The following is a 22,178-nucleotide window of genomic DNA, read 5'->3' as shown; positions in this document are numbered from 1 at the left end:
ATTAGTTGTAGTAATTCGTCTTACAATGTTATGTTGTGCATTTGCCCTCATGTCATTCTGTGTACTGTCCTCCAGTGTTGCACCAGGGTATATAAAATATATGAAGGAATAAAACAAATTGACTTGACCTCACTGAATGCAATTCATGATAATGTACATCAATAATGTAATACAAGTAAAACTGATACGGAGTTAGAACTCTGAAAACAAAATCCCTCTTAGAGAAAGTCATGAGAGCACAAAGAGTCTACTGTTTCTCACTCACTTTTACTTTCTAATTACATCAGGTTTGTCAATAATTGAGCTACTGTAGTACTCATGACGATGTATTTTGATACTGAAGGTCATTCCACCTTAAATAATGCCACATTTTTTGGTCCATGGCTGTTGAGAGTTGAGGTTGTGGGTCCATATTCTCCAATTTCTGTAAACCAATTTTTCAAGATTTTTTTAATCTTGTAATCTCCTAATACTCATTCCCACAGAACATGCAAAATGTGGTTTAAATCCATAAACTTCCATCCTTCAGAAGTTTAAGACTTATTCTTGCAGAGAATCATAAAAGGAGCACAAGGATCTGCCTGTTAATGACAGCTCTTTATTTGGACTAGTATAATAAATACTTGAATAATTACACATGAACAAAATCACAGTAATACAAAACTATTGACTATTCTAAAAAAACAAAAGGAATATCCAGTTAATTTGTGCACAACATGAAAGAAGGCATCCGGGTCGTCATAGACTTGAACAGGAGTCTCAGACACCTCCAGAGAGCTGCTCTTCTTCACTGTGACTGAGAGGGAGACAATCAGGGCTCATTCGTACGAGCAGCATTTCGGTTCAATACCAAATAAAACCCTTCATTCTCATTCTTCATTGGTAAAAGTAAGCAAGCAAGCCAGCCAGCCAACATCTCTCACAGACATGTGGACCTGGCCACGATGAGAAGACACATGCTACACTAGAACAACTGTCCATCTACCAATGCCTGCACACTCAGCTGTAAGTAGTGGCAAAACATTTATATTTCAAGCCATTGATTAGATGCTAAACATTGTGGAAACACATGCATTTTGTAATAGTCTGCGAGGAATGAAGGAATTTCGAGATTGTCTTCCAGTAGAACACAAACTCAATACAAGTTAAAACCTGTAGTTATTTTCTTGCAGTTACATAGCCAAACACAGAAGAAGCATTTGTTGTAGTGTGTTAAAACAAAAGCCCCCCCAACATTTGTGTATTTAACCAATACTGCCTTCCCTTTCAGTCAACACTCAAATACAACAACAAATATTTGGTCCATCCATGGTCCCATTCTTCTTTAAGGATTTTCTAAATTATCTTGGCTTGGACACTGCCATGGAGCACTGAAATGTTCCCCTTGTACATCCAGTGATTCTTTAACTGTTCCAGATTTTTTTTGCAAGACATTAAATACCAATATTAAAACTACAGAAAACATGGTTTCTCAAAAAATAGGTGGTGGTAATACTGGTAACTGTGAGAAACAGTAACTAGGTTTCGTCTATGTACATGAGACTCTTGATTAGTTGATAAGCTGCAGTGAGGCAGAGCAGTCAGTCACGTATCGTGCGTGTCATTAGAGCTGGCCGGGGTTCGCCTCTAGGGCATAGAACACACACATATATGGGTCAGGAGGTTAGTGAGGTGGCCTGACTAGAGAGGACTACATTAACAGAGCTTCAAGCTTCATCATCATTAGTAGAGAGGAGATTGTATTATCTAGGCACTACCCAGTGTCACTCACACCTTTTCTAAGCTCTATTGATTTCCACTATGGAGCATCTTGCCAGCTTTCTTAAGATTCAATACAGTAACAGTTTTTGCTCCACAAAAAAACAAACAAAAATAAGATCAAATAAAGACAAAATGTTTAAACCGTTTTGTTAGATATCGTTTTGCTCCAGCAAAATAATGACCATGCACCACACCTCATGGTGAGGAAGAGAATGACTTGAAAAAAGTATTATTCATCAGAGAGGAGGGTTATACGGGTTAAGAGTGAGCTAGGACAGACATCCTAGTCCCTGCTGACAGGAGGGTGTGACCTGCCCTGGGAAAGTGCATTAGGCAAAGGGTTGGGCTTTAACCCTCTCTGGCGCCAACACGGGGCTCTGCCAGCGAGCTGTGGATGATGCCCGTGATGGACTCCAATCCCTCTCCTTCCAGGAAAGTACGATGATCACCCTCAATCACATGGACCGAAACCTTCCCGTCACACACCTGCACACAAAAGGGCCCGCATTTCAGAGTCTTTAGGATTTCTAGGAATAACATATGAAAATATTTTGTGCATATATTATATAAAAATAAATAAAGTGACTGAATTTTTCAACCAATGGTTCTCCATCCAAACCAAAAGAATAAAATTCTGCCTTTTGGCATTAGCACATGAGCTCCCATCGTATGCATACCTCATGTAGTTTGTAGTCGGCCCCCAAGCCATCGCCATAGTCGCTGCTGGTCTTGGCTCTCAGCAAGGTGATGTTGCCGTGGTACTTGCTAGTGGGGACGTAGCGGTCGGCAGCCTTCAGCTTGTAGTAGAACGTGGAGGCAGCGAAGTGGAGAGAGTCACGATTGACGTTCTCGCGAGAGGAGGTGATGAGATCCACCGCCTGGCTCACTCGAGCCTCCAGGTCTGTCATAGGTAACAACGTCTCCAAGAGCTGAGACACATACAGAGAAGCAGAGATGAAGAAATTTATGTAGAGATTATGTACCAAGAGTACTGCCAAGAGTATTTTATTATGAAGGACTGGTGGGTTCAATTCAATATATAACAAATAAATATAAGGAAACAGTCTGCTTTAATGGTTTCTGACCATTTTAAAAAGCTGATAAAGGCACAGCTTCATAAGGAATCATGCTGTGAAAGTGCCAGTATTGCATTTTGTGGGGTTTTTTTTGTTTTTTTTTAAAGCTACTGCTCAGTACTAACAGGGGAAAACATGAACTGGGATAACCGGCATCCAAAAACGTTTCCCTGGTTAAAGCAGTAAAAGGCCTGAGCAGTGAATACCCCTAACGGTTACCTTGTTGTACTCTATGCTGGTGAACTGCTGGACGAAGGCACACAAAGCCTTGGTCTCTGCCTCAGACTCGTTGCCTGGGGTCAGCTTGGCCCTGTAGCTCTGTCAGCATGACGCACAGTACAAACAAAGCTTTAGACTGTTACAATGCATAGTGCGTGTTTACACAGGAAACGTACAGAAGACTATATGCATGCCAACCTGCGTATATGCTGCCACATACGAATGGGAGCCATCGAAGAGAAAGAGGTAGTCGACAGCGCACTGGCTCTGCTGCAGCTGGGAGCACATCTCAAAAGCCACGCATGCACCAAAGGAGTAGCCAGAGATACGATATGGCCCCTCCGGTTGCACCCGCTTCACACCCTCCACATAGTAGGCAGCCAGGCTCTGAATACTGTCCAATGGAGCAGCTACACACACAGAGATTGATTAGTTCAAACCCTTTAAACCCAAAAAAGTAACCTAAAAGCCAAATAACATTATCCGTTACAGTGGAGATTCCCCCCCAGTACTTCAGCATATGCTCACACAGTTCATTTAACTGAGCAGTTGCTGCAGTAGGGCTCCCTCTCTGCAGGGTGGAGCCTGTTCTACTGCTGTACCTTTGGTGCACTGCAGGCCGTAGCAAGGCACGCTCAGTTTGGTGGAGAGTGCGTGGAAGGCGGCGACGGAGCCCTCTATGGGGTGGACGAGGAACAGTGGCCTCTCCGCACTCCGCACTTCGTTCAGCCGCATCACGGTGGGGCCGTCCGGGTTCACCAGCATCAGGCTCAGGTCTGGCCCCTGGAGCGCCTGCGCACCGGGCCGCTTCGCTAGACCCGCCCTGGCTTCTGGGTGGACGTGAGGGAAACGGGACATTTCTAAATGTCTCGCCATGTCCCTTTCAGGAATTGCATACACACGCATTTGACCACACGCGCTGGTGTACGCACACTCACCCTCAACTCCTCCTGACTTGCAGGAAAGCTCACGCAGCTTGTTGATGGTGAGTTGGCGGCTGTCTCTCATTGCCATGACGATGTCATAGTCCCTCTCCAGTGTCTGCCTTACCTCCACGCCCATGAGCGAGTCCAGGCCCAGGTCAGCCAATGAGGTGTCGGCATTCAGGCCGCTTACATCGCGCACACCTGAGCAAAGGACGGGTGTGGTTTTGAATGCAGAGGGTTATGAGCAGCAAAGATAGATAGATCGACACAGCCCTGCAGTGTCATTCTCTGCCAAGTGCAACCTCACACATCCCAACAGTCGTGAAGGGTCAGCAGAGCCCAGGCCGGAGCCCCTTACCCAGGATGTGAGCCACGGCCTCCACCAGGTCCCTCTGCCTGCTGCCATCTCCCTTCGCCACCTGCACCCTCTCTGCCAGCACAAAGCTGGACACCACCGGCCGATGCTGGCACAGGAAGCGGTCCAGCACTTCCAGGCAGGAGGCCATGCGCTGGGGCAGCGTGCCACCGATCACCGCGTCGTTCCCGCCCATGGTCTCCAAGACCACGCCTATGTCGCCAATGGCGCCCCACTGGATAGCCAGGCCGGGCAGGCGGTCGAGCTGCCGCTGTTCACACACACGCTCCATGGTGGAGTTGGCGAAGCCGTAGTTGCTCTGCCCAGCGATGCCGTGGCCACAGCTGACTGAAGAGAACACCACAAAGTGCTGCAGCTCAGGACACTTATGTCTCGTCACTCTGTGGAGGGGAATCCAGTCAATTAGCCATTAGCTCATAGCGTAATGTTGGTAGCCAATTAGTAAAGTGTGAAATGACAGCACTTACCTGTCCAAGTGCAGGGTTCCATCATATTTAGGCTTGTTGACCTCAATAAACTGCTCTGGTGTCAGATTCTCCAGCATGCCATCTTTCAAAACCTACACAAGAATGGGGAACACAGTATAGGAATCATTTTGCTCACATCAGTGAAATTCTCTTGTCCCTGAAAATAAAGACATGGATAGGGAGGCATTACCATGGCAAGGTGGAAGATGCCACCCACAGGGCCCAATCGGCAGGCTTCAGTTATGAGGCGCTCTGCCCCTTCTTGGGTGCTGACGTCGCTGGTGGACACTAGGACCTGGAAGCCCATAGCCTGCCAATCTCGAACACGCTTAGCCTGATAACCTATTTCAAGCACATAACCATTTTATAGCCAGTTGCTCATGAAAGACAACACAAGCCAAGAGGGGAGAATACCTAGATTTTCTACAATAGAATGAACATTGATGATCCTATAATGAAATAGCAGCTAAACTTGTTTGGCCTTGGCTGGTGTGGGGCTGGCCATCGAGGGCAGTTACCATTCCGGATGCCCGAGCGCGAGGTGAGCACCAGCTTGCGGGCGCCTCTTTCCACCAGCCAGTGGGCTAGCTCTAGGCCGACGCCTCCCAGGCCCCCCGTGATGATGTAGGAGTGTGAGGCAGGGCAGAAGGTCCGGCAGATGGCTGGCAGGGCGAGGGGAGCAGCTGCAGAACTGCTACCAGGCTCCTCCTCCGAGCGCACCTGAGAAAAGGGAGCGAGTGTGTGTGTGTGGGGGGGGGGGTCGCGTGACAACCAACCAGGTGGTGAAGCAGAATTCGACAGACCGACCGACCATCCCGTGCAGCTTCACATTTAAGGCGGCTGCAGGATGGAGCAGTTCTCACCTGCAGCAACACCTTGCCGATGTGCTTGCCCTGCGCCATGTAGCGGAAGGCGTCCTCCACCCGGTCCCTCTTGAACACAGTGGTGCGGAGAGGCTGGACCACTCCGTCGGCTATGCCCTTCTTCAGCAGCTCCGACACCTCCTCCCACTCGCGGTTGCCCTCCTCAAACAGGGCGTCCAACAGAATGCCATGGAAGGCCACGTTCTTCAGGAACAGAGCCATGCCTGACACGGGGCCACAGAGGAGGGTTGGCCAACCGCAGCGTTCCGTGGAAAACATGACTCAGAATTTTCCATTACACCATCCCTTTCCGCAGACGTTCACATTTGAAACGGTCCAAGTTAGATTTGGAACAGGGCCATCGATGGCGTACACTGCACCATTCTAGCTTGGAGTGCCCAACTGGATGGACTCTAGCGCTCACCTAGAGGGGTGTTGTTTGACAGATCGTATTTGCCGATCTCCAGGAAGCGCCCATGCCTGGCCAAACAGCGCAAGCTTGCCTGCAGCTTCTCCTCAGCCAAGGAGTTCAGAACCACATTGACGCCTGGGCCCAGTCCAAAACAGCACAGATTACTCAACTAAGCAATAACCAATGATCCAATCGACATGACTGATCCCTGAGCGATTGGTCATATCTAAACACAGCAGGGCATACCTCTGCCTTGTGTGTGCTTCAGTACATGCTGCTCAAAAGACGCGTCTCTTGAGTTAGCAAAGGACTCGGCCGTGAGCTGCGGGAACCGCTCCTGCAGGTAGGCCCTCTTCTCTTTGGAACCTGCGGAACCCCAGAGGTGCGTCAAAGCCACCCTGACCGGCCCATTACCAGCAAATCAGGCAGAGACGTGCAGGCACGTGTGGGCGTGTGCGGAGATGGCCCTCACCCACGGTGGTGAGCACCCTGCAGTGCATGCTAAGCGCAATGCCGATGGCAGCCTGGCCCACTCCTCCAGAACCAGAGTGGATGAGCACGCTCTCGCCGGGCCGCAGACGCCCGCGCACCACCATGGAGTAATACGCAGTAGCGTAGACCACAGGCATAGAGGCGGCCTGTTCCAGACTCCTGCACGCACACAACGCCACAGCTTCTATTAGTAGGAGGTCATAATTCTCATCAGACAGTAGAAAACATCTTCATATTTTGCCTCAGATTACAAGTGGATTCTAGGCTATGGAATTGCTCTCTGCATGGAAGATTATAGGCTATGGAATCCCTGTCTGAATCGCTCTCTCTCGCATGTGGGTGTTGCAGTCATTTGCCAAGGGCCTTACCAGCTGGATGGGACGTCCCAGAGGAAGCGACTGTCTGCATCCACGACGGTGGCCAGTCCTTTAGCCGGCAGCAAGCCCATCACACGGCGTCCGCTGGGATCTCGGCCAGAGAACTCCATTCCCAGCATGCAGTGCTGTAGCGCTATGTCTCCTGCACGCAGAAATTGAGAAAGGATATTTGGGCTCAGTTCACCGTGCCTGATGCACACAACATTGTGACAAATATGGATGTGGATGTGGATGGTGGGGGGGGCGGATTTTATCTGAAAGCATCAGGCACAAACGCCTGCAAAGCTCCAACTAAACCCACTCAATTGCACGTGTTCCTTCTGTTCAGGTACTACACCAGCTCCAGCTCTTAGTAGAGTGGTAAAGGAGGAGCTAGCTACCGGGAATGGCGTCTGGTGGCAGTTTCCCCGTGGCCAGCATAATGTCTCTGAAGTTGAGGGAGGCGTAGTGGACGCAGCAGAGCTGCACGCTGGGGCTCGAGGCGACAAAGTGACGCAGAGGCGAGGCGATCCAGCGCAGCGATGCCAGGTCACCACGGGTCAGCACGTTCACGTAGGCCTGCTCCGTCGGCTCCTCGCGCAGACCTATGGCACCGAGTCAGACCGTTGTCAACAACCAGCTGGCAACCGCCCACAGCACACGTGCGCTCACGGGCGGGTCGGACGCGCGTCACCAGAAGTCCTGCTGGTAAGAAAGGGACAGTGGCGGCGTACCTTGTGCGAGCAGCTGGTGCCGGAACGCCCCCCACTGGCCGTCCCGGTACACATTCATAGTGAGGTCTTTCTGCAGAACCGCCTGCATGTCCTTGTGGGTAAGCTGCAGCGAGGGAGCGGTGGAGGACTTCTTCAGATTAGACACGAAAGCACACCTGGAGAGAAGAAAAAAAAAAAAAGGACCCCAAGGACAGCTAAGGGACGCGTGTTCAACGCACCATTAATCTTTAACCTAATGTGTTGCATTCAGCTTCTTTTATACAACGAGCCTGGTAATGAGATTGAAATATTACTGCCAACATTCCACAGCTCTGTGCAGCGAGAAGTAACGAACTAACCGAACGCGGCTGCCGCCGGGTTCCTGTCTGAGGCAGTTGACCATACCCACCACTCCATTATGGCCTTGGGTGGCAGTCAGCCACACTGGCTTATCGGATTCCTCGGCCAGCGTGCTCTGACAGAAGATGAAAAAAAAAATGAGCGGAAAACAAGAGAAGGAACATTTAAAATTCGGGGGATCGTGTTTTAGAGTTGCAACATTTTGCTTGGCCCCCTGGACATTGCAGATAACTTGCATACATACTGTGCACCAAGCTTTACTATGTCTTTAAATAAGAGCAACAGTTTACAGACACCACAACTCACCTTTAGTGACTCTACCCATGTGTAGTCAGTGGAATCTACGGGCACGGCCATAGGCCGCTTCTCAGGGGTCTGTCTGCGTCCGAGAAAGAGGACGGAACCATAGAAGGATTTCTTAAGCATCACCAGGTTAAGAGAGGACTGTTCAAACAGCTTCTCCCATTCTGCCTGCACATGCACACAGTCACAGCACACATGCAAGAGGAACGAAGAGCAAACACAAATTAGCAGAACCAAAACAGAAAAACACAGGAAAGAAAGTGAAAAATGTATGGAATACCAAGATACACAGCACATATAAAACAACTGCAGGCGGTCCATCCGTGTCTGGCCATTGAAAGAGCACTGAGAGGCTCTTTCCCATACCTGAGTCAGCAGTCTACTCTGGCTGTCCAGAGAGGTGAGGAACGCGACCATCTCGCCCAGCGGGTCTCCCTTCAGGAGGGTGTGGAGCAGCACAAAGCCCCCCTCCCTGGCAGCAGAGGCCAGGTTGTCCAGCAGTGCACTTGGGCTCGCCACCGGCCCTGCTGCCGCACAGTTGCACACCACCAGGTCAGCGGCAGCCAGGGCCCCTGCGGCTGGCCCCTGCTCGGGGTCCCACTGGGCGCTGGAGATGCCCTGCTCCTCCAGGGAGCTCTGCAGGGGGGCCAGCAGGTCCGGGGTGATGTCCGAGGCCGTGTAGTCCAGTCGCAGCATGGGCTGGATGTTGAGGAGGCTGACGGCACGGGAGAACACGTGGCCGACGCTGGAGAGGGCCTGACGAGAGAGGGTTAAAAGGTCAGGCACCAGCTCAACACAGCAAGGACCCTGGAAGATGCTCTGCATTGAACTCGTTGGAGGTTTATTTTAGTCACATGTCAATGCACAAAAGAAAATGTACTGGCTAAATGAGCTTATGCTTTTTTTAAAAATTAGATATAAAATAAAATAAATATTTTTCCATTATGACAATATTAAATTATTGAGGTTATATCTCATCCTTCTTTAGCTATTAGGGAAGACTATCTACAAATGCACCAAAACAAATTTACACCATTTAAGCATTTATTTGAATAATAAATGTAATAAGTTTGGGGCTAAAAGATACCGGACACGCTGGCTCTACACTCAATCCGTTTTCGTTAGTCAAGAGTCACACAGTTCACTGCACCTCCAGGACTTTGAGCTTGCCCGCGGTGCTGTTCTCCAGGGCCGTGTCCAGGCAGTGGCGCAGGGCATGCGAGTCCAACAGGCCGTTGAGGAGCGGGTCCTGGAGCAGGTAGTCCCGCTCCTTCTGCACAGCCTGCTTCAGCTCCGAACGCAGGTTCCCGTTCAGCTCCAGAGCACACAGGCCAGCGAGCAGCCGCGGGAGGCCGCCCTCCGCCCCCGAGCCGACGCGCTCGCCCTCCGACGCACCCTCCAGCCCTGGGATGGAGATCTTCACACCCTGGCTGGCCAGTTTCTTCTGGACATGGTTAATCAGACCTGTTGAAGAGATGACCCAGAGAATGGCTAATCATCATCTGTGACAGCTGAAGGCAGTAATACATGCAAATCTAAAATCTCCACCATAAACCCCTTAAAAAGTTAACAACTATTAAAGTGAAATCTCACACATAGGTACCACACATCCTTTCATTTGTACTCGATAGTCAGAGTGTGAGAGGGACGTGACTTGCTTTTGCAGCATCTTAGCTGTTCTTGCAGCTTCCCATCAGATCCCAGGTACTCAGTCTCCACATAGGGTACAAAGACAAGCTCCTCCAGAGTGGGAGGGCTCTGTTGCTGCTGGCGACGGGGTGCAACGGTGGCATGGAGGCCACAGATTTGAACGCCGCCGGCCTTAATGTGGTCCAGGCAGCGGTTGAGGTGGACATCAACAGCTAAAGAGAAGAAGGGAGAAAGTTGAGACTTTGCCGACATGGACCTTATTTTCCTATACATGTAAAACAGCAGTTTCAATTGCAGCAATAGCATAACCAAGTTGGGGACGCAACAAGGCAGTGAACACTGTACCTTTGCGATCCCCTGAGTAGTCCTGAACCTTCTTCTCGTGCAGCGTGGGGTCTACGCACACCGAGCGGATCCGGGTGGGCAGACGCAGGCTGCGGCCAGACAGGCCCAACACGATCATCTGCAGCATGGTGTCCAAAAATGTCACCCAGTTCCCCGTCCACTGTAGCTTCCCATGATCCCCTAAAAACCAGACCAGGGGTCAGGTCTTGGCTTACACAAAACTCCCCGGTACGGAGTCAAGTCAGAAGCATGTGCTATGGCTGTGCAGTTCTCAGTATGCTGCATGAGAACTGGGGTGTTCACCGGCACTGCTGGACTCCAGAATGCCCTGGAAGGTTTTGCCGTAGTCGTAGCCGCGCAGACGTAGCTCTTTGTAGACATCTCCGGCTTCGAGAGGTTTGGCTTCCTCCACCTCCAAGCTCACAGGTTCGGCCATCTGAGACAGGAAGGAGTCCAGTGCCTTTTCCTCCAGCACGTTCACCTTACCTGGGGCAGTCAGGAGCAGGAGACAACACGCACACAAGCACGGCGGCATTAATCGCTCATGGCTCAGGTGCTGAACTAGAACATGTGCTGGTTCATGTGGTGGTCCATACAGGAGATTTGGCTAAGAGGGTTCTAACTTACCACTGACTGCCAAGTTGCCATTCTCGGACACCTCAAAACGGTTTGTGGCAGGCATGAGTCCAACCTCCAACTGGACAGATCCTTTTGTGGAATGTAGCAAAGTGATCAGGTTGCAGTCAAATATGCTTGTATGTTTTATTTTTATACAAAATAAGATCAACTTGACATACTGAGCCTAGATTAATTAATTACTGTCAGTGGGAGATGCACATATGCACAATATGAAATCTGTACTGTAGGGGACGCAGTGGGACTCTCACCAGTCCTGGGCAGAATGGTGGCTCTGTGGATAGTGACGTCCTCAAACGTGACTGGGGTGTGTTCCATAACTGTGCCCAGACTCCTCATCAATGTTCTCCATGCCAGCACCAGGTATCCCGTGGCTGGGTACAGGACCCTTCCGTCAATACAGTGGCCAATCACGTAGTAGTCTGGGGATTCGGGATTTGTGTCTGCACAGAGGAGATGGGTGGGAAGAAAAACCAGATGGAAAAGGAGAGTCTGGTCTTAGTTGCTGTTGACGACCAGCATAGTTCAGTCACTGGCAACGACGAGCATGTCTGCGACCTTCTGATCAACGGACTCCTTTCTTCAAGGACGAACTGATTTTTTTAATATCAGTAGGTGTGACAGCATAATATAGTTTGATTCAACATTGAAAAAAAAAGAAGGATCTTCTCACCAATGTTGTAAACTGTGGCTGAGGTGGAACCCCCAGAGCCTGCTGGGAAGTCCTCCACCTTGGGCACGTCCCAGGTTTGGGAGTGGTCCCACTGGATAAGAGGGGAGATGAGAGGGGTCCCCACTGGTACAGGGTACTCCACAGGATAGAGCCGGTTACTGTCCACGTTAATACTGCGAGCCAACCAAATGTTTGCATGAAATGGTGACTAAAACAGATCAGAACATTTCCGAGTTCATACAAGACATGCCTGTACACCAAAGTCACTACTGACCCATTCATGTAAATCTTGCCTATCTGAGAGAAGAAGAACTCTTGGTTGTTGGCATGTCCCCTCTTCATTAAAGGCAGAATAGAACAAGTGGGCTTGAGGCTACGCCTCAGAATGGCCTGTAGGGGGAGCCAGTGTACATTCAGTAAGTATACATGTGAGCACGTGCGGAATTAATTCTCTTGATGCGTTCAAAGCATGTGCCCCCTCTCGCTGGCTGACCTGCAGCAGGGCATGCGGCGCTATCTCCACCACCACGGCGTTGTCGGGCACGAGGCTCAGGCCCTCCTGGAAGAGCACGGGGCTCACCAGGTTGTTGACGTGGTACTCGGCCGAGGAGTAGAGGGCCAGCGGGCTCTCCCACTCGGCCTGGGGGATGGATGTGCTGATCCAGCGCGCCGAGCGGGGATGTGGGCTTTTGATCACCTGCGCGCATGCAATGACAAAAAAACAAAAAGACACCGTGAGCAAGACAGAAAAAGGAGAACGCATCCGTGCACGTCCCCTGTGTGCGTCTGTGTAGGCTCGTAACGTAGGCTCACCTTCTGCAGTGCTGCCAACAATGCAGGTGCTATAGAGGCCATGTAATAGGAGTGGAATGCGACACCTGCACTGTGCACCTCTTTGGCAAACACGCCGCTCTCCTTCAGCTGGGCCACAAACTTGCTGACAGCCTCCTACACACAGACGAACACAGCAAAAACGCCCTCTTATTAATTGTTAATTCTGTTACTGCAGGAGACAGCTCTGAATAATGAAAGGAAGACGGCGAATGAGGGAGGTGAACTCCACCTGTGGCCCGGAAACCGTGACCGTGTCCTCCGAATTGTGGCAGGCTGGGACCACCCCCTGAGGACACTGGGCCTTGCACTCCTCCCAGGTGAGACCTGGGTGGGGAGGGAGGAGTCAAGTTCAGCACTAAAAGAACGACGGCCTAGCAGAGGAGGTCTCGTGCCTCCTGACGATCATGGCTTTAACGGTGACGGGCAGGCCGTCTTACCCACTGCGGCCATGGCCCCTGCTGGTAGGTTGGCTTCTTTGATGCATCTGCCTCTCCAGTAGGCCGCCAGGATGACCTCGCTCTGGCCGAGGGAGCCGTCGGCGTAGCCACACGCCAGCTCGCCCACGGAGTGGCCCACGATGCCTTGCGGCTGCAGGCCCAGTCTCCGCAGCATATCTATTTGCGCTATCTGGAGAAACATGCAACCATCACCTTTAAGGTAAACAGAAAAGTCTGAGGGATATAAATGGTTGGTGGAATTGGTCGTAACAGGTAGGCATGTTCAATATCTGCAGAAAACATAGTCACTGCTATGCAAACAGGGTTGGTGAAAAAAGGATTGTGAAATACTACACTCAGAATTATCTAGAGCTTAGATTTCAAAGAAAGTTACTGCAAGGCACTATGTGGCAATGCTAGGGCTTTGCTTTAACAATGCCAGTCCAGCACGTGCACTGCACTGGGGAACCCTGACCTGAATGGCGGCGAGGCCCACAAAGGCATGCACCGTGTCCTCGAAGGTGTTCTCGTCAGCCTCCAGGAGGAGGCGCGACACGCACAGCCCTGTGTCCCGCAGAGCCTCGTCCGAGCGAAGGATGGAGTCACAGAAGTCCTGCAGCCGCATCAGGCTGCGGCCCATGCCAGCCCACTGCGCCCCCATACCTGGGGGAGTCCCAGAAAAACTTGGCTGTTAAAACTGCAGCCTACGTTTAAATGTCTACTATCTGGCAAAGCTTAGTAGTTTAACAAATGGGTGCTGAAGCCTTCACTCACCAGAGCAGATGTACCAGAGGGGCCTGGGCGTGGCCTGAGCTTGCTGGACCTCGGTCACCTCCCCCTGGGCCCCCATCAGCGTGTAGCCCCTGTAGGGCATGCTCGCGGTCGGGGCCGCAGACACGTCATTCAGCAGGGCCAGGAAGGCCGCATCCTGGCTGCACTCCTGTGCCTTCTTCAGGAGAGAGGCAGTGGCCTCCTCAGTGCGCCCGCATGCCTGCGCCAGCCTGAGCACAGAGGGGGGTAAGGATGGCAGGGGGTGCCAACGTCCTGGCGGGCGCAGGATCACGTGCACGTTTGAGCCCCCGAAGCCAAAGGAGTTGATGCCCACGATGCCGCCACGGACGGGGACGGGCTCGACGACCACGCTGACGCGCCCGTCTCTCAGTGCCGGGATATCGGGGTTGGGCTCGTGGAAGTGAATGTTGGGCGCCCACATGCCATGCTCCAGGGACAAGATCACCTGGAACACGGAGTGGAGGGGTCAGAGTCGAGGACAACCGCTCCACAGGGAAAAGTTGAAGGGTAATGCACACAGGCAGTGGGTGACAGAAAGCACCTGATGACGCGGTCAGACTCACCTTGGCGAGGGCGGCCAGGCCGGAGGCAGGCTCAGGATGGCCCATGTTGGACTTGGTGGAGCCAATAAGCAGAGGTTCCCGCTGTGACTGGCAGAAGACGCTGACGATACCGTTCACTTCTTGTGGGTCCCCAAGCTAAGTGAACAACATAATGTGTCTTGCATGGGTGAACAGTTGGGTGTGTTTGCACATGCATACATGCATGTGTGTGCGCGTATGCTCATGTAGTCACCTTGGTGCCAGTGCCATGGGCCTCAATGTACTCAACCTGCTCAGGTGAGACGTTGACTTCCTGGTAGAGGGAGCGGACCAGGCGTTGCTGCATGTCCCCAGACGGAAATGTCACACCTGGACAAAAGGACAACACACCATCAAATACCTCTGCCATACACACACCTACCCCTCAAAATGGTACTATAAAAGGAAATTTAACTATAAGAAATGTATGTTTAACCTATAAGTTATAAAGCACAAAACATTTTGCATAGGTCCCTTTAGCAGCGTACATAAGGGAAGAGCTGCCAGAAGACCTGCCTGCTGCACACATCACCTGAGCAGCAGCCTGGAGAGCAGACCTGCACAGCTCCAAGCATGCCTGCCCTTCATCGCATTTCAGCAGGACCATTAGAACCACACGCTGGGAGGAGTGTGTGCCACGGGGCACTGGGGGAAAGGGCACAGCCTCAAATACCCAGAAGAACCAGGTCACTGTTCTCCATTACAGTAATCTGGCATCACAGCTCTACTTCTAAGAACAAGGTAGTGGAACAGTTTGACATACTTCCCCACTACATGAGGAGTTTGGATAAATCTGGCACAGACAGGAAAGCAATATGAAATGAGAAGATAGTTGCACCGGGCTTAACACCTTGCTCTTTGTAGCCATCCGTATTGTTGCCAGCGTTGAGCACAGTGGCGTATACCCTCTTGGCCATGGACTTCTTAGTCAGTAGAACAGCCACAGCAGCTTCTGAGCGACAATAACCATTTCCTGAGACAAAAAAAACCCCAAAACAACAACAAAAAAAAAAGTTTAAAAACTTTATAGCTTTTGCCGCACACCTTAACTCTATATGCATCCAAAATATAAACAAAATTTTAGTATATGAAAATAGCTGTGGTACCCAGTAAAAAAAACAAAAACAAAAACATTTAAAAGAAAAGATGTTACAGCAGACCTACAGTGGAGTAAATTTCATATAGCGTGAATGTGACATCAATAATAATAGCAAAATCACCGGACGAGTCAAAAGACTTGCAGGTTCCATCCGGACTGAGCATGCCCAGTTTCATGAACTGCACTGAGGTATTGGGCTTGAGCAGCAGGTTGACTCCACCCACAAGGGCTGCATCACACTGGCCGTGGCGAATAGCATTAAAGGCATTTTCCAGAGCCAGGAGGCTGGAGGAGCATGCCGTGTCAATGGCTGTGCTGGGGCCTAAAAAAAGACACAACAAACACTCATAATATACAAGTACACAGTCAACATCTTGGGCACAGTGTCAAAATTTATGCAGTAGATCACATTTCATGCATAGATGAAATGACTCAGCTATTATGAAAGAGTAGGGAATAGTGGTGAGGCATTAGCCTAATATTCACTTCCTAAATGCTCTTTGCATGATGTCACAACAAAATAAGGCAATTTAAAAAACAAAACATGAAATGAAGTATAAATGCACTATGAACAATGTTTTACATAAATAAATATCAAACAGCTTAAAATAGATTGAGCAAAAAAAGCTTGCTCTTGGAGAGAAGCTAGAGTTTCTTCATCATGCAAGACAAGTTTATTAGTATAGCGCCTTTCATACACAGTGGCTATTCAAAGTGCTTTACAAAGACATAGAAGAAGAATTAATAACAAAGTACATTAAGGAACAAAGGCTAGAAATGACAGAACGTTTGCATACCATTGAAGTCAAAGTAGTAAGACAGGCGGTTGGCGAACATGGCATGCTGGCAGCCCGTCATGCTGTATCCCAGCAGCTCCTCTGGGTCTTTACTGAAGGCCTCACCTGCCTCAGAACCACTCACGCCGATGTACACGCCAGTCTTAGTGCCACGCATGGCCATTGGGTTTATGCCTGCCAGGACAGAGCGTACCGTCAGCAGTCAGGCGTCCTTGCACTCGCCCATACACGCCATTTCTGATGAGATGGTGCTTTCGGAATTAAGTTTTAGTGCTGTTGAGCTACTGAATTCTACTTTTCAGTTACCACACTTTTCTAAATAAATCGGTCTACTCATTTTGAATGTTTCATGCTCAAGCTTGCCGGACCGCTGACCTCCATCAACGATGGCCTCGTATGATATCTCTAGGATAAGCCTCAGCTGTGGATCCATGGTATGGGCCTGTTTGGGATGAACGCCAAAGAAGCCTGCGTCAAATCTGTCTATTTCTTTGAGTTTTCCATTTCTGCGGGGAAGCCCGTACAGACCTAAGTGGGAAAGCAGGATATGCATGAGGGTTACTGATTGAAATGGGGGAGGGAGAAAACCCCCACAAGATTTCCTATTTATCAAAAGCTGTGACTCGGTCCTCTGTGCCTCGAGCCTGCTGGTGCTTGTAGCACATGAACGAACATTTGCAGTGTGCCAGAGAGAGAGAGAGAGAGAGAGAGAGAGAGAGAGAGAGAGAAAAATCTGTTCAGACGATGCCGTGTCAGCAGGCACGCAATGAAAGCAGCAGACCAAAGAGACCAGAGAGGGGGACCAAAGTTGAACATCTCTTCATCTACTGAAATCAAGTCACTCACTCAAAATCCAAAGCATGCCACTTTTAAAGGTTACGCAAGTGTTCAACCGAAAGCAGGTCTGTAAAATTCACCCGTTAATTGGCAAAAGATGTGGGTATGCTTATGGGACTGTGTAGGATACCTGGCTTCCATCTTCTGTCATCCTCTGTGACCATGTCGACACCATTAAAAAGGTTCTGCCAAAATTCTTCCAAATTGTTCGACTCGGGAAGCCGACCCGAAATTCCAGCTATGACGATCTCCTCCATGACGAGAGGGTGAGAGTTTCTGTGGGTCCGGACAGAAAGTAACGAGAGCAGTCAGAGAGCAGACATGACATTAAGAATGTGCAGTGGGTGGAGGGCACTGCAGGAGGAGCCTGGAGGACTGCAGGCTTTGCTCGCCGTTTCCGGGATCAATGCATTCACAAGAGCTCCATCCCTATAGCTGCCATCCAAAAAGCAGGAGATTCCTGCTTACTACGAGGTGCACCCTAGCACCACATTGGGCACAAAGTATCCCTCTGTTCTGCACCCCTCTGAGGTACAGCCAGTCCTTGAGGGAGTGTCTGACTTGGAGCAAGTTATCCACGGACAGCCTGGATTTACCAGTCCTGATTCTTTGAGTAACCATACACTAGACTATTTAGTATTTTTCCAAGCACAATTTCACCTGACTCGAGACATCAGCTAATTAACAAACCCTGAATGAATTGAATGGATGTGGTAAAATGGGGAAAATCATTAAAAAAAAAAAATGCAGTTCAGGCTTATTTCAGGTCTGGGAAACTGAACAGTCCTTCCTCAACAAGGAAAGTAAACACCACAACAGTAATGTTGCTCCTCTTTTTGTACATCTACAGCATATAGGTAGTTTAAAAGTATAAAAGAACAACCAAGTGCACAATATGGGAGTCTCTCAGCTGTGAAGTAAAGAAATGTCTAGATGCAACCTTTCAGAGCAGATAAACCTACTAATGGCGCTTTCCTGAAAGAAAATGCACATGAATGAGCAAACATGCATTTTCTTTTTGACGCATTTTTAGCGCACATGACAAGGACTGATTTCACAACCCATTCAGTTGTGCATGAATGAGATATTGTAGCCGGCAAGGGTAATTCTCTTCTGACTGGGAAAAACTTCCTTGTTGAAGAGAATTCCTTGCAGCTGTAAACTGTGTGTACTAGTCCATAAAAAGGCAGCAGCTTACATGTAGCCAAAGACAAAATTCAACTTAAAAGAAATCTTTATGTAATCTCATCACATAAGAAAGCATTGCGCTACTTTGGCCCTCTCAATTTTTTGTGGGATATATGTTTGAGAGGACTTTCAGATAATTACATTCAGCAAAAGGCAAAATGTTCCATTCTCAAAAGCAACAATTCTCAGTCACTTATTTACAGTGTAACCCTGCAGCATACTTGTGTTAGGCTGTATGGGATTTGGTCATTAGGTTAGTATTGTTTGTTACTATAGAAACAGGCAGGTACCTGCCAAACAGGTATTCACATATAAGTTTGTCAATGCAGGAATGCATGTGAAGGACTGTGAGATGTAGTGCTGTCAACACACATAGTTCTTACAGTCATTACATTCTTACAGTCCTACAGTCTATAGCATTACAAATGTGAATACCAAGTAAGGGGGGGGGGGGGGGGGAGTCATTTCATGGCTCTGTAATACTGTAATTAGAATAAGAATTATTTTACTTGAAAATTTAAACAGTAATTTAACTTGGTAGGTCGGAACAAGAACACAAAATATGCAACGACCAAAAGTGGAAACCCATGTATGTAAAACTAAATGGTAAATTGCACTGCTTTTATTTTTAAACGCAACCCACTACCTCAGCACTCAGGCCAGAGCAGATTGAAAGAACAATTAAACCTGACCCAGATCTAAAATATTTAGCATCACCGTCTCCCTATAGCATTGAACTAGGGTTTTAAAGTAATAGAAAACAATTAATTGAACTGTGCTTAGTTTACAAAAAGAAAAACAAAATCTAACTGGGCAACATGACCATATCCGTTCCAGCCCTGTAGCAACATGTTTCACTGGGATTTGATAACATTTATGGTATTTAGCAGTCGCTTTTATTTAAAGCGACTTACAATTATAACCGAGTACAACTTGAGCAATTGAGGGTTAAGGGCCTTGTTCAGGGGCCCAATGGTGGCAACTTGGCAGTGGGGGGGCTTGAACCCACAAGCTTTTGTCAAGCTTAAAAGTCAAGCACATTAACCACTGAGCTACCACCTATTGAACCCCGGAACACGACAAAACGTGCAGGCAGCACCGGTACAACGCACGTCCCTTCTTTCTCAAACATTTGTACTCATGTAGTTCTGTGCAACATGCGTGTATATTGTAGTTTGTCGCATCATGGTCGTTTCGTTACGTCTACAAGCTATCTAACCTATATAGCTGAGTGAAGGCCACTGAACTTGACCTGACTTGAGTGACCCTGGAGTGATAAAAGTGGCTTGGCCTTTGAGGCCAACTAAACCAGCAGTCTCCAAAAGCCCAATAATTCAGTCAAACCATCACATGAAGAGGAAAATCCCCATGCAAAATCATAAGAGGACACCATGCTTGCCTGCTTTTAGTAACTGATAGTGTTTGTAATGGAGACAGTGTAACTGCATTACCTGTTAGCTGGTTAACAGAGTTCGTAATGAAAACCGTATATATGCATTACACCTGTTAGCTGGTTAACTCAGTTCATCAACTGCTAATGTAGCCTATCCTGACGGCGTTTATACAGACCAGCTGTGGCCATTCAAACATATATTACATATGCACACTACAAGCAAGCACAATCTAAAAGACTACAGGCTGGAAAGATGATGAATCTTTCTTCAGGAGGGCGTGCTTCAGGGGCAATGGTTATTCAGGAAAACGGCATCATTTAGTCCTTAGCCAGCTGAGGGAGGGTCTAGCTAGAGCCCCTTTACGCACTGGCAGTTTTAAGCTCATTTTTGAATGATTTGTACTTGTTCACTTTAATAGTAGGTATCTGAAATTGTACACATAGCACAATGATCATTCAGGATTCAAACTGAAGCAGACACTTTGGAGAAGACATCCATTCACATCCAGGCTTATTTTTCCATCATTTAGGTTCCTTTTGAGCTCATTTAATACAGAAGAAAATGTCAAAAAAAAACAAAAAATGCCTTTGATTTTTTTGGTGTATAATGCATCTGTTGATGCTGGAGATTGATTTTCACTCATACTCTGCATTCTCTGATTCACCAGGGTCTTGTGTAATAAATTGAACAGTTTTGAGCATATACATGAAATGACCAAATATCTACACAATGTTTTCCACTAGGTGTCCTACACTTCTCCAAAGGGTCCAAAAATCTCTCCAATGCAAACAAAGTCATTAATCACTATATATCAACTTTGCATGTTTCGTTTTGCCAAAACATAAGTTACTTTAGTAAGTTCCACAACAATATTGGATTCTTAGCATCATTGTTGGCATCATTATGAGAAATACTGTACTAGCTACTACTACTATACTAGCTAATACTGTAAATGCTGGGGAAAATACTGTAAATGCTGTAATACTGTAAAGAAATAGTATACTTTATCATTTATACTTACGATTTGTAGCAGGATTACGAATTTCCAGCAGTGAATGGAAACATCCAGTGATTTGATATGCAAACATCTTAGCTATTCTATGATAGCAGCTAAGCTAATCGATGCTAGCGGTCAACCTAGTCCATCCTAGCAGCACTCAAACAATTCCACATAAACTTCAGCTAAAATAAGCCTCTTCCTTTCCATGATGTCCAAACATATTGGCAAAATCATCAAATCAATCTTATGGTTTCGCCAAACAGCGCCAAACCGATGCGCTATGCTATCTGCTAACAACACGGAAGCACTGACAGTATACTGTGCGCATACCTTTAAATATTAAAGGGATGACTAAACAATGCAAGTGAGGGGTCTACGTTTTCAACTAAGCCTCCTCTATTTGATGAAACTGCTGCCAATCAAGCAGCTTGCCCTGGAAACTCTTGGAAACACCTGGAAGTAAATGTTAGTCACCCTCCCTCCCCTTCTCGTTTCACACATAGGTGTGAATTGTTGTCACTCCAAAACAATGGTGCTGCAACAGACAATAAAAATTCAATATAGAGTAGAAAAGGGGGGTCTAATGCTCTATTCAGGAACAGTTTTACGTCAGTAGCGTGCTTTTTCAGTCAACCAAAGGCTTGCGTAGTTTGGGTATTTTTCAAAGGAATCGCTTCTCGGCCTTTTGGCTAAGATCAAGTGTAGTATCTGTTCTTATCAGTTGTGGATTTTACAGATTTTATGCTCGTGGAGAACGCTGCTGCGCTTGGGCCTTTTTTTTTATAATTTTAGTGAGGCCAAGGGTGATCTTAGGTGCAGACCCGGGAGGCTTGTCCTCCATCGCCGCATGTGATCCCTTGGTCTCTTTTATTGTTTTATTTGATTTTTAGTATTTTAGGGTGTTTTTTTAATTTTGTTTTAAAGCCCCGGCTCATCCCGACGACAAGGAGGACGACGATCCCAACTTGGCCAGCAGGGGGAGGACCTCCCAGCACAGAGGCAGCTGCCGGCGTGGGGGACCAGCTTCAGCTCCGGCTCCGGCCAGAGATGGCCGTGGATGGCAATGGGGCGGCTCCTCGCCGCACGGCGCAGGCAGTAGAGGCGCCAGCAGAGACCCCGACAGCCGCCAGGACCTCCCTGGCGGGACCGGGTCTGAGGGCAGGCCCGGTTCCGCTGGAGGGACCCGGAGGATGGGACCCGCTTTACTGAGCGGGTCCCCTTCATACGGGAGGTACTGTTCGGCTGTTTCGGGCTCCACCCTGGGGCCTTAATTTGTGCTCAGCGCAATGGTGCGCAGCACTTTTACGACGTGACTATGGCGAGTGATGCCGCCTATCAGAAAGTCCTGGAGCTGGAGGGAAGAATGGGTGACCATCCGCTGGGATCGAGCCCCTATGGGACGGTGACCGGCGGATGGTCACCATCCATTTCTTTAACCCCCAAGTTTCGGCAGCAGAGGTGCGGATGTTTTTGGCTAGGTACGGGGAGGTCCTCCTGGGAGAGCAAATGGTTTGGGATGAGCTAGGGATTTGGAATGGGTGCTGCCAGTTTTTAATGAAGTTTGCAAAGAACAGTGAAGGGAAGGAGGTGT

The 22,178-nt window shown here is 48.7% G+C and overlaps 1 protein-coding gene and 1 pseudogene across 12 annotated transcripts in view; one reads left to right on the top strand and one right to left on the bottom strand.

Annotated features, from left to right (window-relative positions):
- Positions 1-578: 578 nt before the first annotated feature.
- The window catches only part of LOC113568104 (fatty acid synthase), a 45,624-nt gene continuing 24,024 nt past the window's right edge, over positions 579-22,178 (bottom strand). For 9 of the 12 annotated variants that reach the window (XM_081698256.1, XM_081698258.1, XM_081698264.1 and 6 more), the window contains 38 exons: positions 15,493-15,693; positions 15,123-15,245; positions 14,487-14,602; positions 14,255-14,389; positions 13,674-14,136; positions 13,375-13,562; positions 12,900-13,089; positions 12,692-12,786; positions 12,442-12,576; positions 12,122-12,325; positions 11,903-12,018; positions 11,629-11,801; positions 11,207-11,398; positions 10,947-11,027; positions 10,623-10,805; positions 10,320-10,499; positions 9,983-10,186; positions 9,475-9,788; positions 8,691-9,080; positions 8,328-8,492; positions 8,021-8,136; positions 7,683-7,837; positions 7,350-7,553; positions 6,961-7,111; positions 6,573-6,751; positions 6,347-6,466; positions 6,113-6,235; positions 5,689-5,912; positions 5,344-5,545; positions 5,016-5,167; positions 4,826-4,917; positions 4,341-4,738; positions 3,995-4,183; positions 3,659-3,886; positions 3,255-3,466; positions 3,057-3,155; positions 2,439-2,690; positions 579-2,247 (listed from right to left, as the gene is read on the bottom strand). In XM_081698256.1, coding sequence (XP_081554382.1) covers positions 2,110-2,247; positions 2,439-2,690; positions 3,057-3,155; positions 3,255-3,466; positions 3,659-3,886; positions 3,995-4,183; positions 4,341-4,738; positions 4,826-4,917; positions 5,016-5,167; positions 5,344-5,545; positions 5,689-5,912; positions 6,113-6,235; positions 6,347-6,466; positions 6,573-6,751; positions 6,961-7,111; positions 7,350-7,553; positions 7,683-7,837; positions 8,021-8,136; positions 8,328-8,492; positions 8,691-9,080; positions 9,475-9,788; positions 9,983-10,186; positions 10,320-10,499; positions 10,623-10,805; positions 10,947-11,027; positions 11,207-11,398; positions 11,629-11,801; positions 11,903-12,018; positions 12,122-12,325; positions 12,442-12,576; positions 12,692-12,786; positions 12,900-13,089; positions 13,375-13,562; positions 13,674-14,136; positions 14,255-14,389; positions 14,487-14,602; positions 15,123-15,245; positions 15,493-15,693 — 7,082 coding nt within the window. In that variant the 3' untranslated portion in view covers positions 579-2,109. Of the gene's footprint in view, positions 2,248-2,438; positions 2,691-3,056; positions 3,156-3,254; positions 3,467-3,658; positions 3,887-3,994; positions 4,184-4,340; positions 4,739-4,825; positions 4,918-5,015; positions 5,168-5,343; positions 5,546-5,688; positions 5,913-6,112; positions 6,236-6,346; positions 6,467-6,572; positions 6,752-6,960; positions 7,112-7,349; positions 7,554-7,682; positions 7,838-8,020; positions 8,137-8,327; positions 8,493-8,690; positions 9,081-9,474; positions 9,789-9,982; positions 10,187-10,319; positions 10,500-10,622; positions 10,806-10,946; positions 11,028-11,206; positions 11,399-11,628; positions 11,802-11,902; positions 12,019-12,121; positions 12,326-12,441; positions 12,577-12,691; positions 12,787-12,899; positions 13,090-13,374; positions 13,563-13,673; positions 14,137-14,254; positions 14,390-14,486; positions 14,603-15,122; positions 15,246-15,492; positions 15,694-16,168; positions 16,343-16,543; positions 16,697-17,135; positions 17,282-22,178 lie in introns of all 12 variants that reach the window. The other 3 variants (XM_081698266.1, XM_035533330.2, XM_081698257.1) reach the window with 2 other exon arrangements.
- LOC145651417 (U2 spliceosomal RNA) lies at positions 21,257-21,400 on the top strand (annotated as a pseudogene).

Source organism: Electrophorus electricus, chromosome 15 (assembly GCF_041902795.1).
Source record: "Electrophorus electricus isolate QZ-2024a chromosome 15, ASM4190279v1, whole genome shotgun sequence".
NCBI classification, from domain to species: domain Eukaryota; kingdom Metazoa; phylum Chordata; class Actinopteri; order Gymnotiformes; family Gymnotidae; genus Electrophorus; species Electrophorus electricus.
Note: the sequence above shows the minus strand (reverse complement) of the source record. Positions and strands in the feature narration are given on the sequence as shown.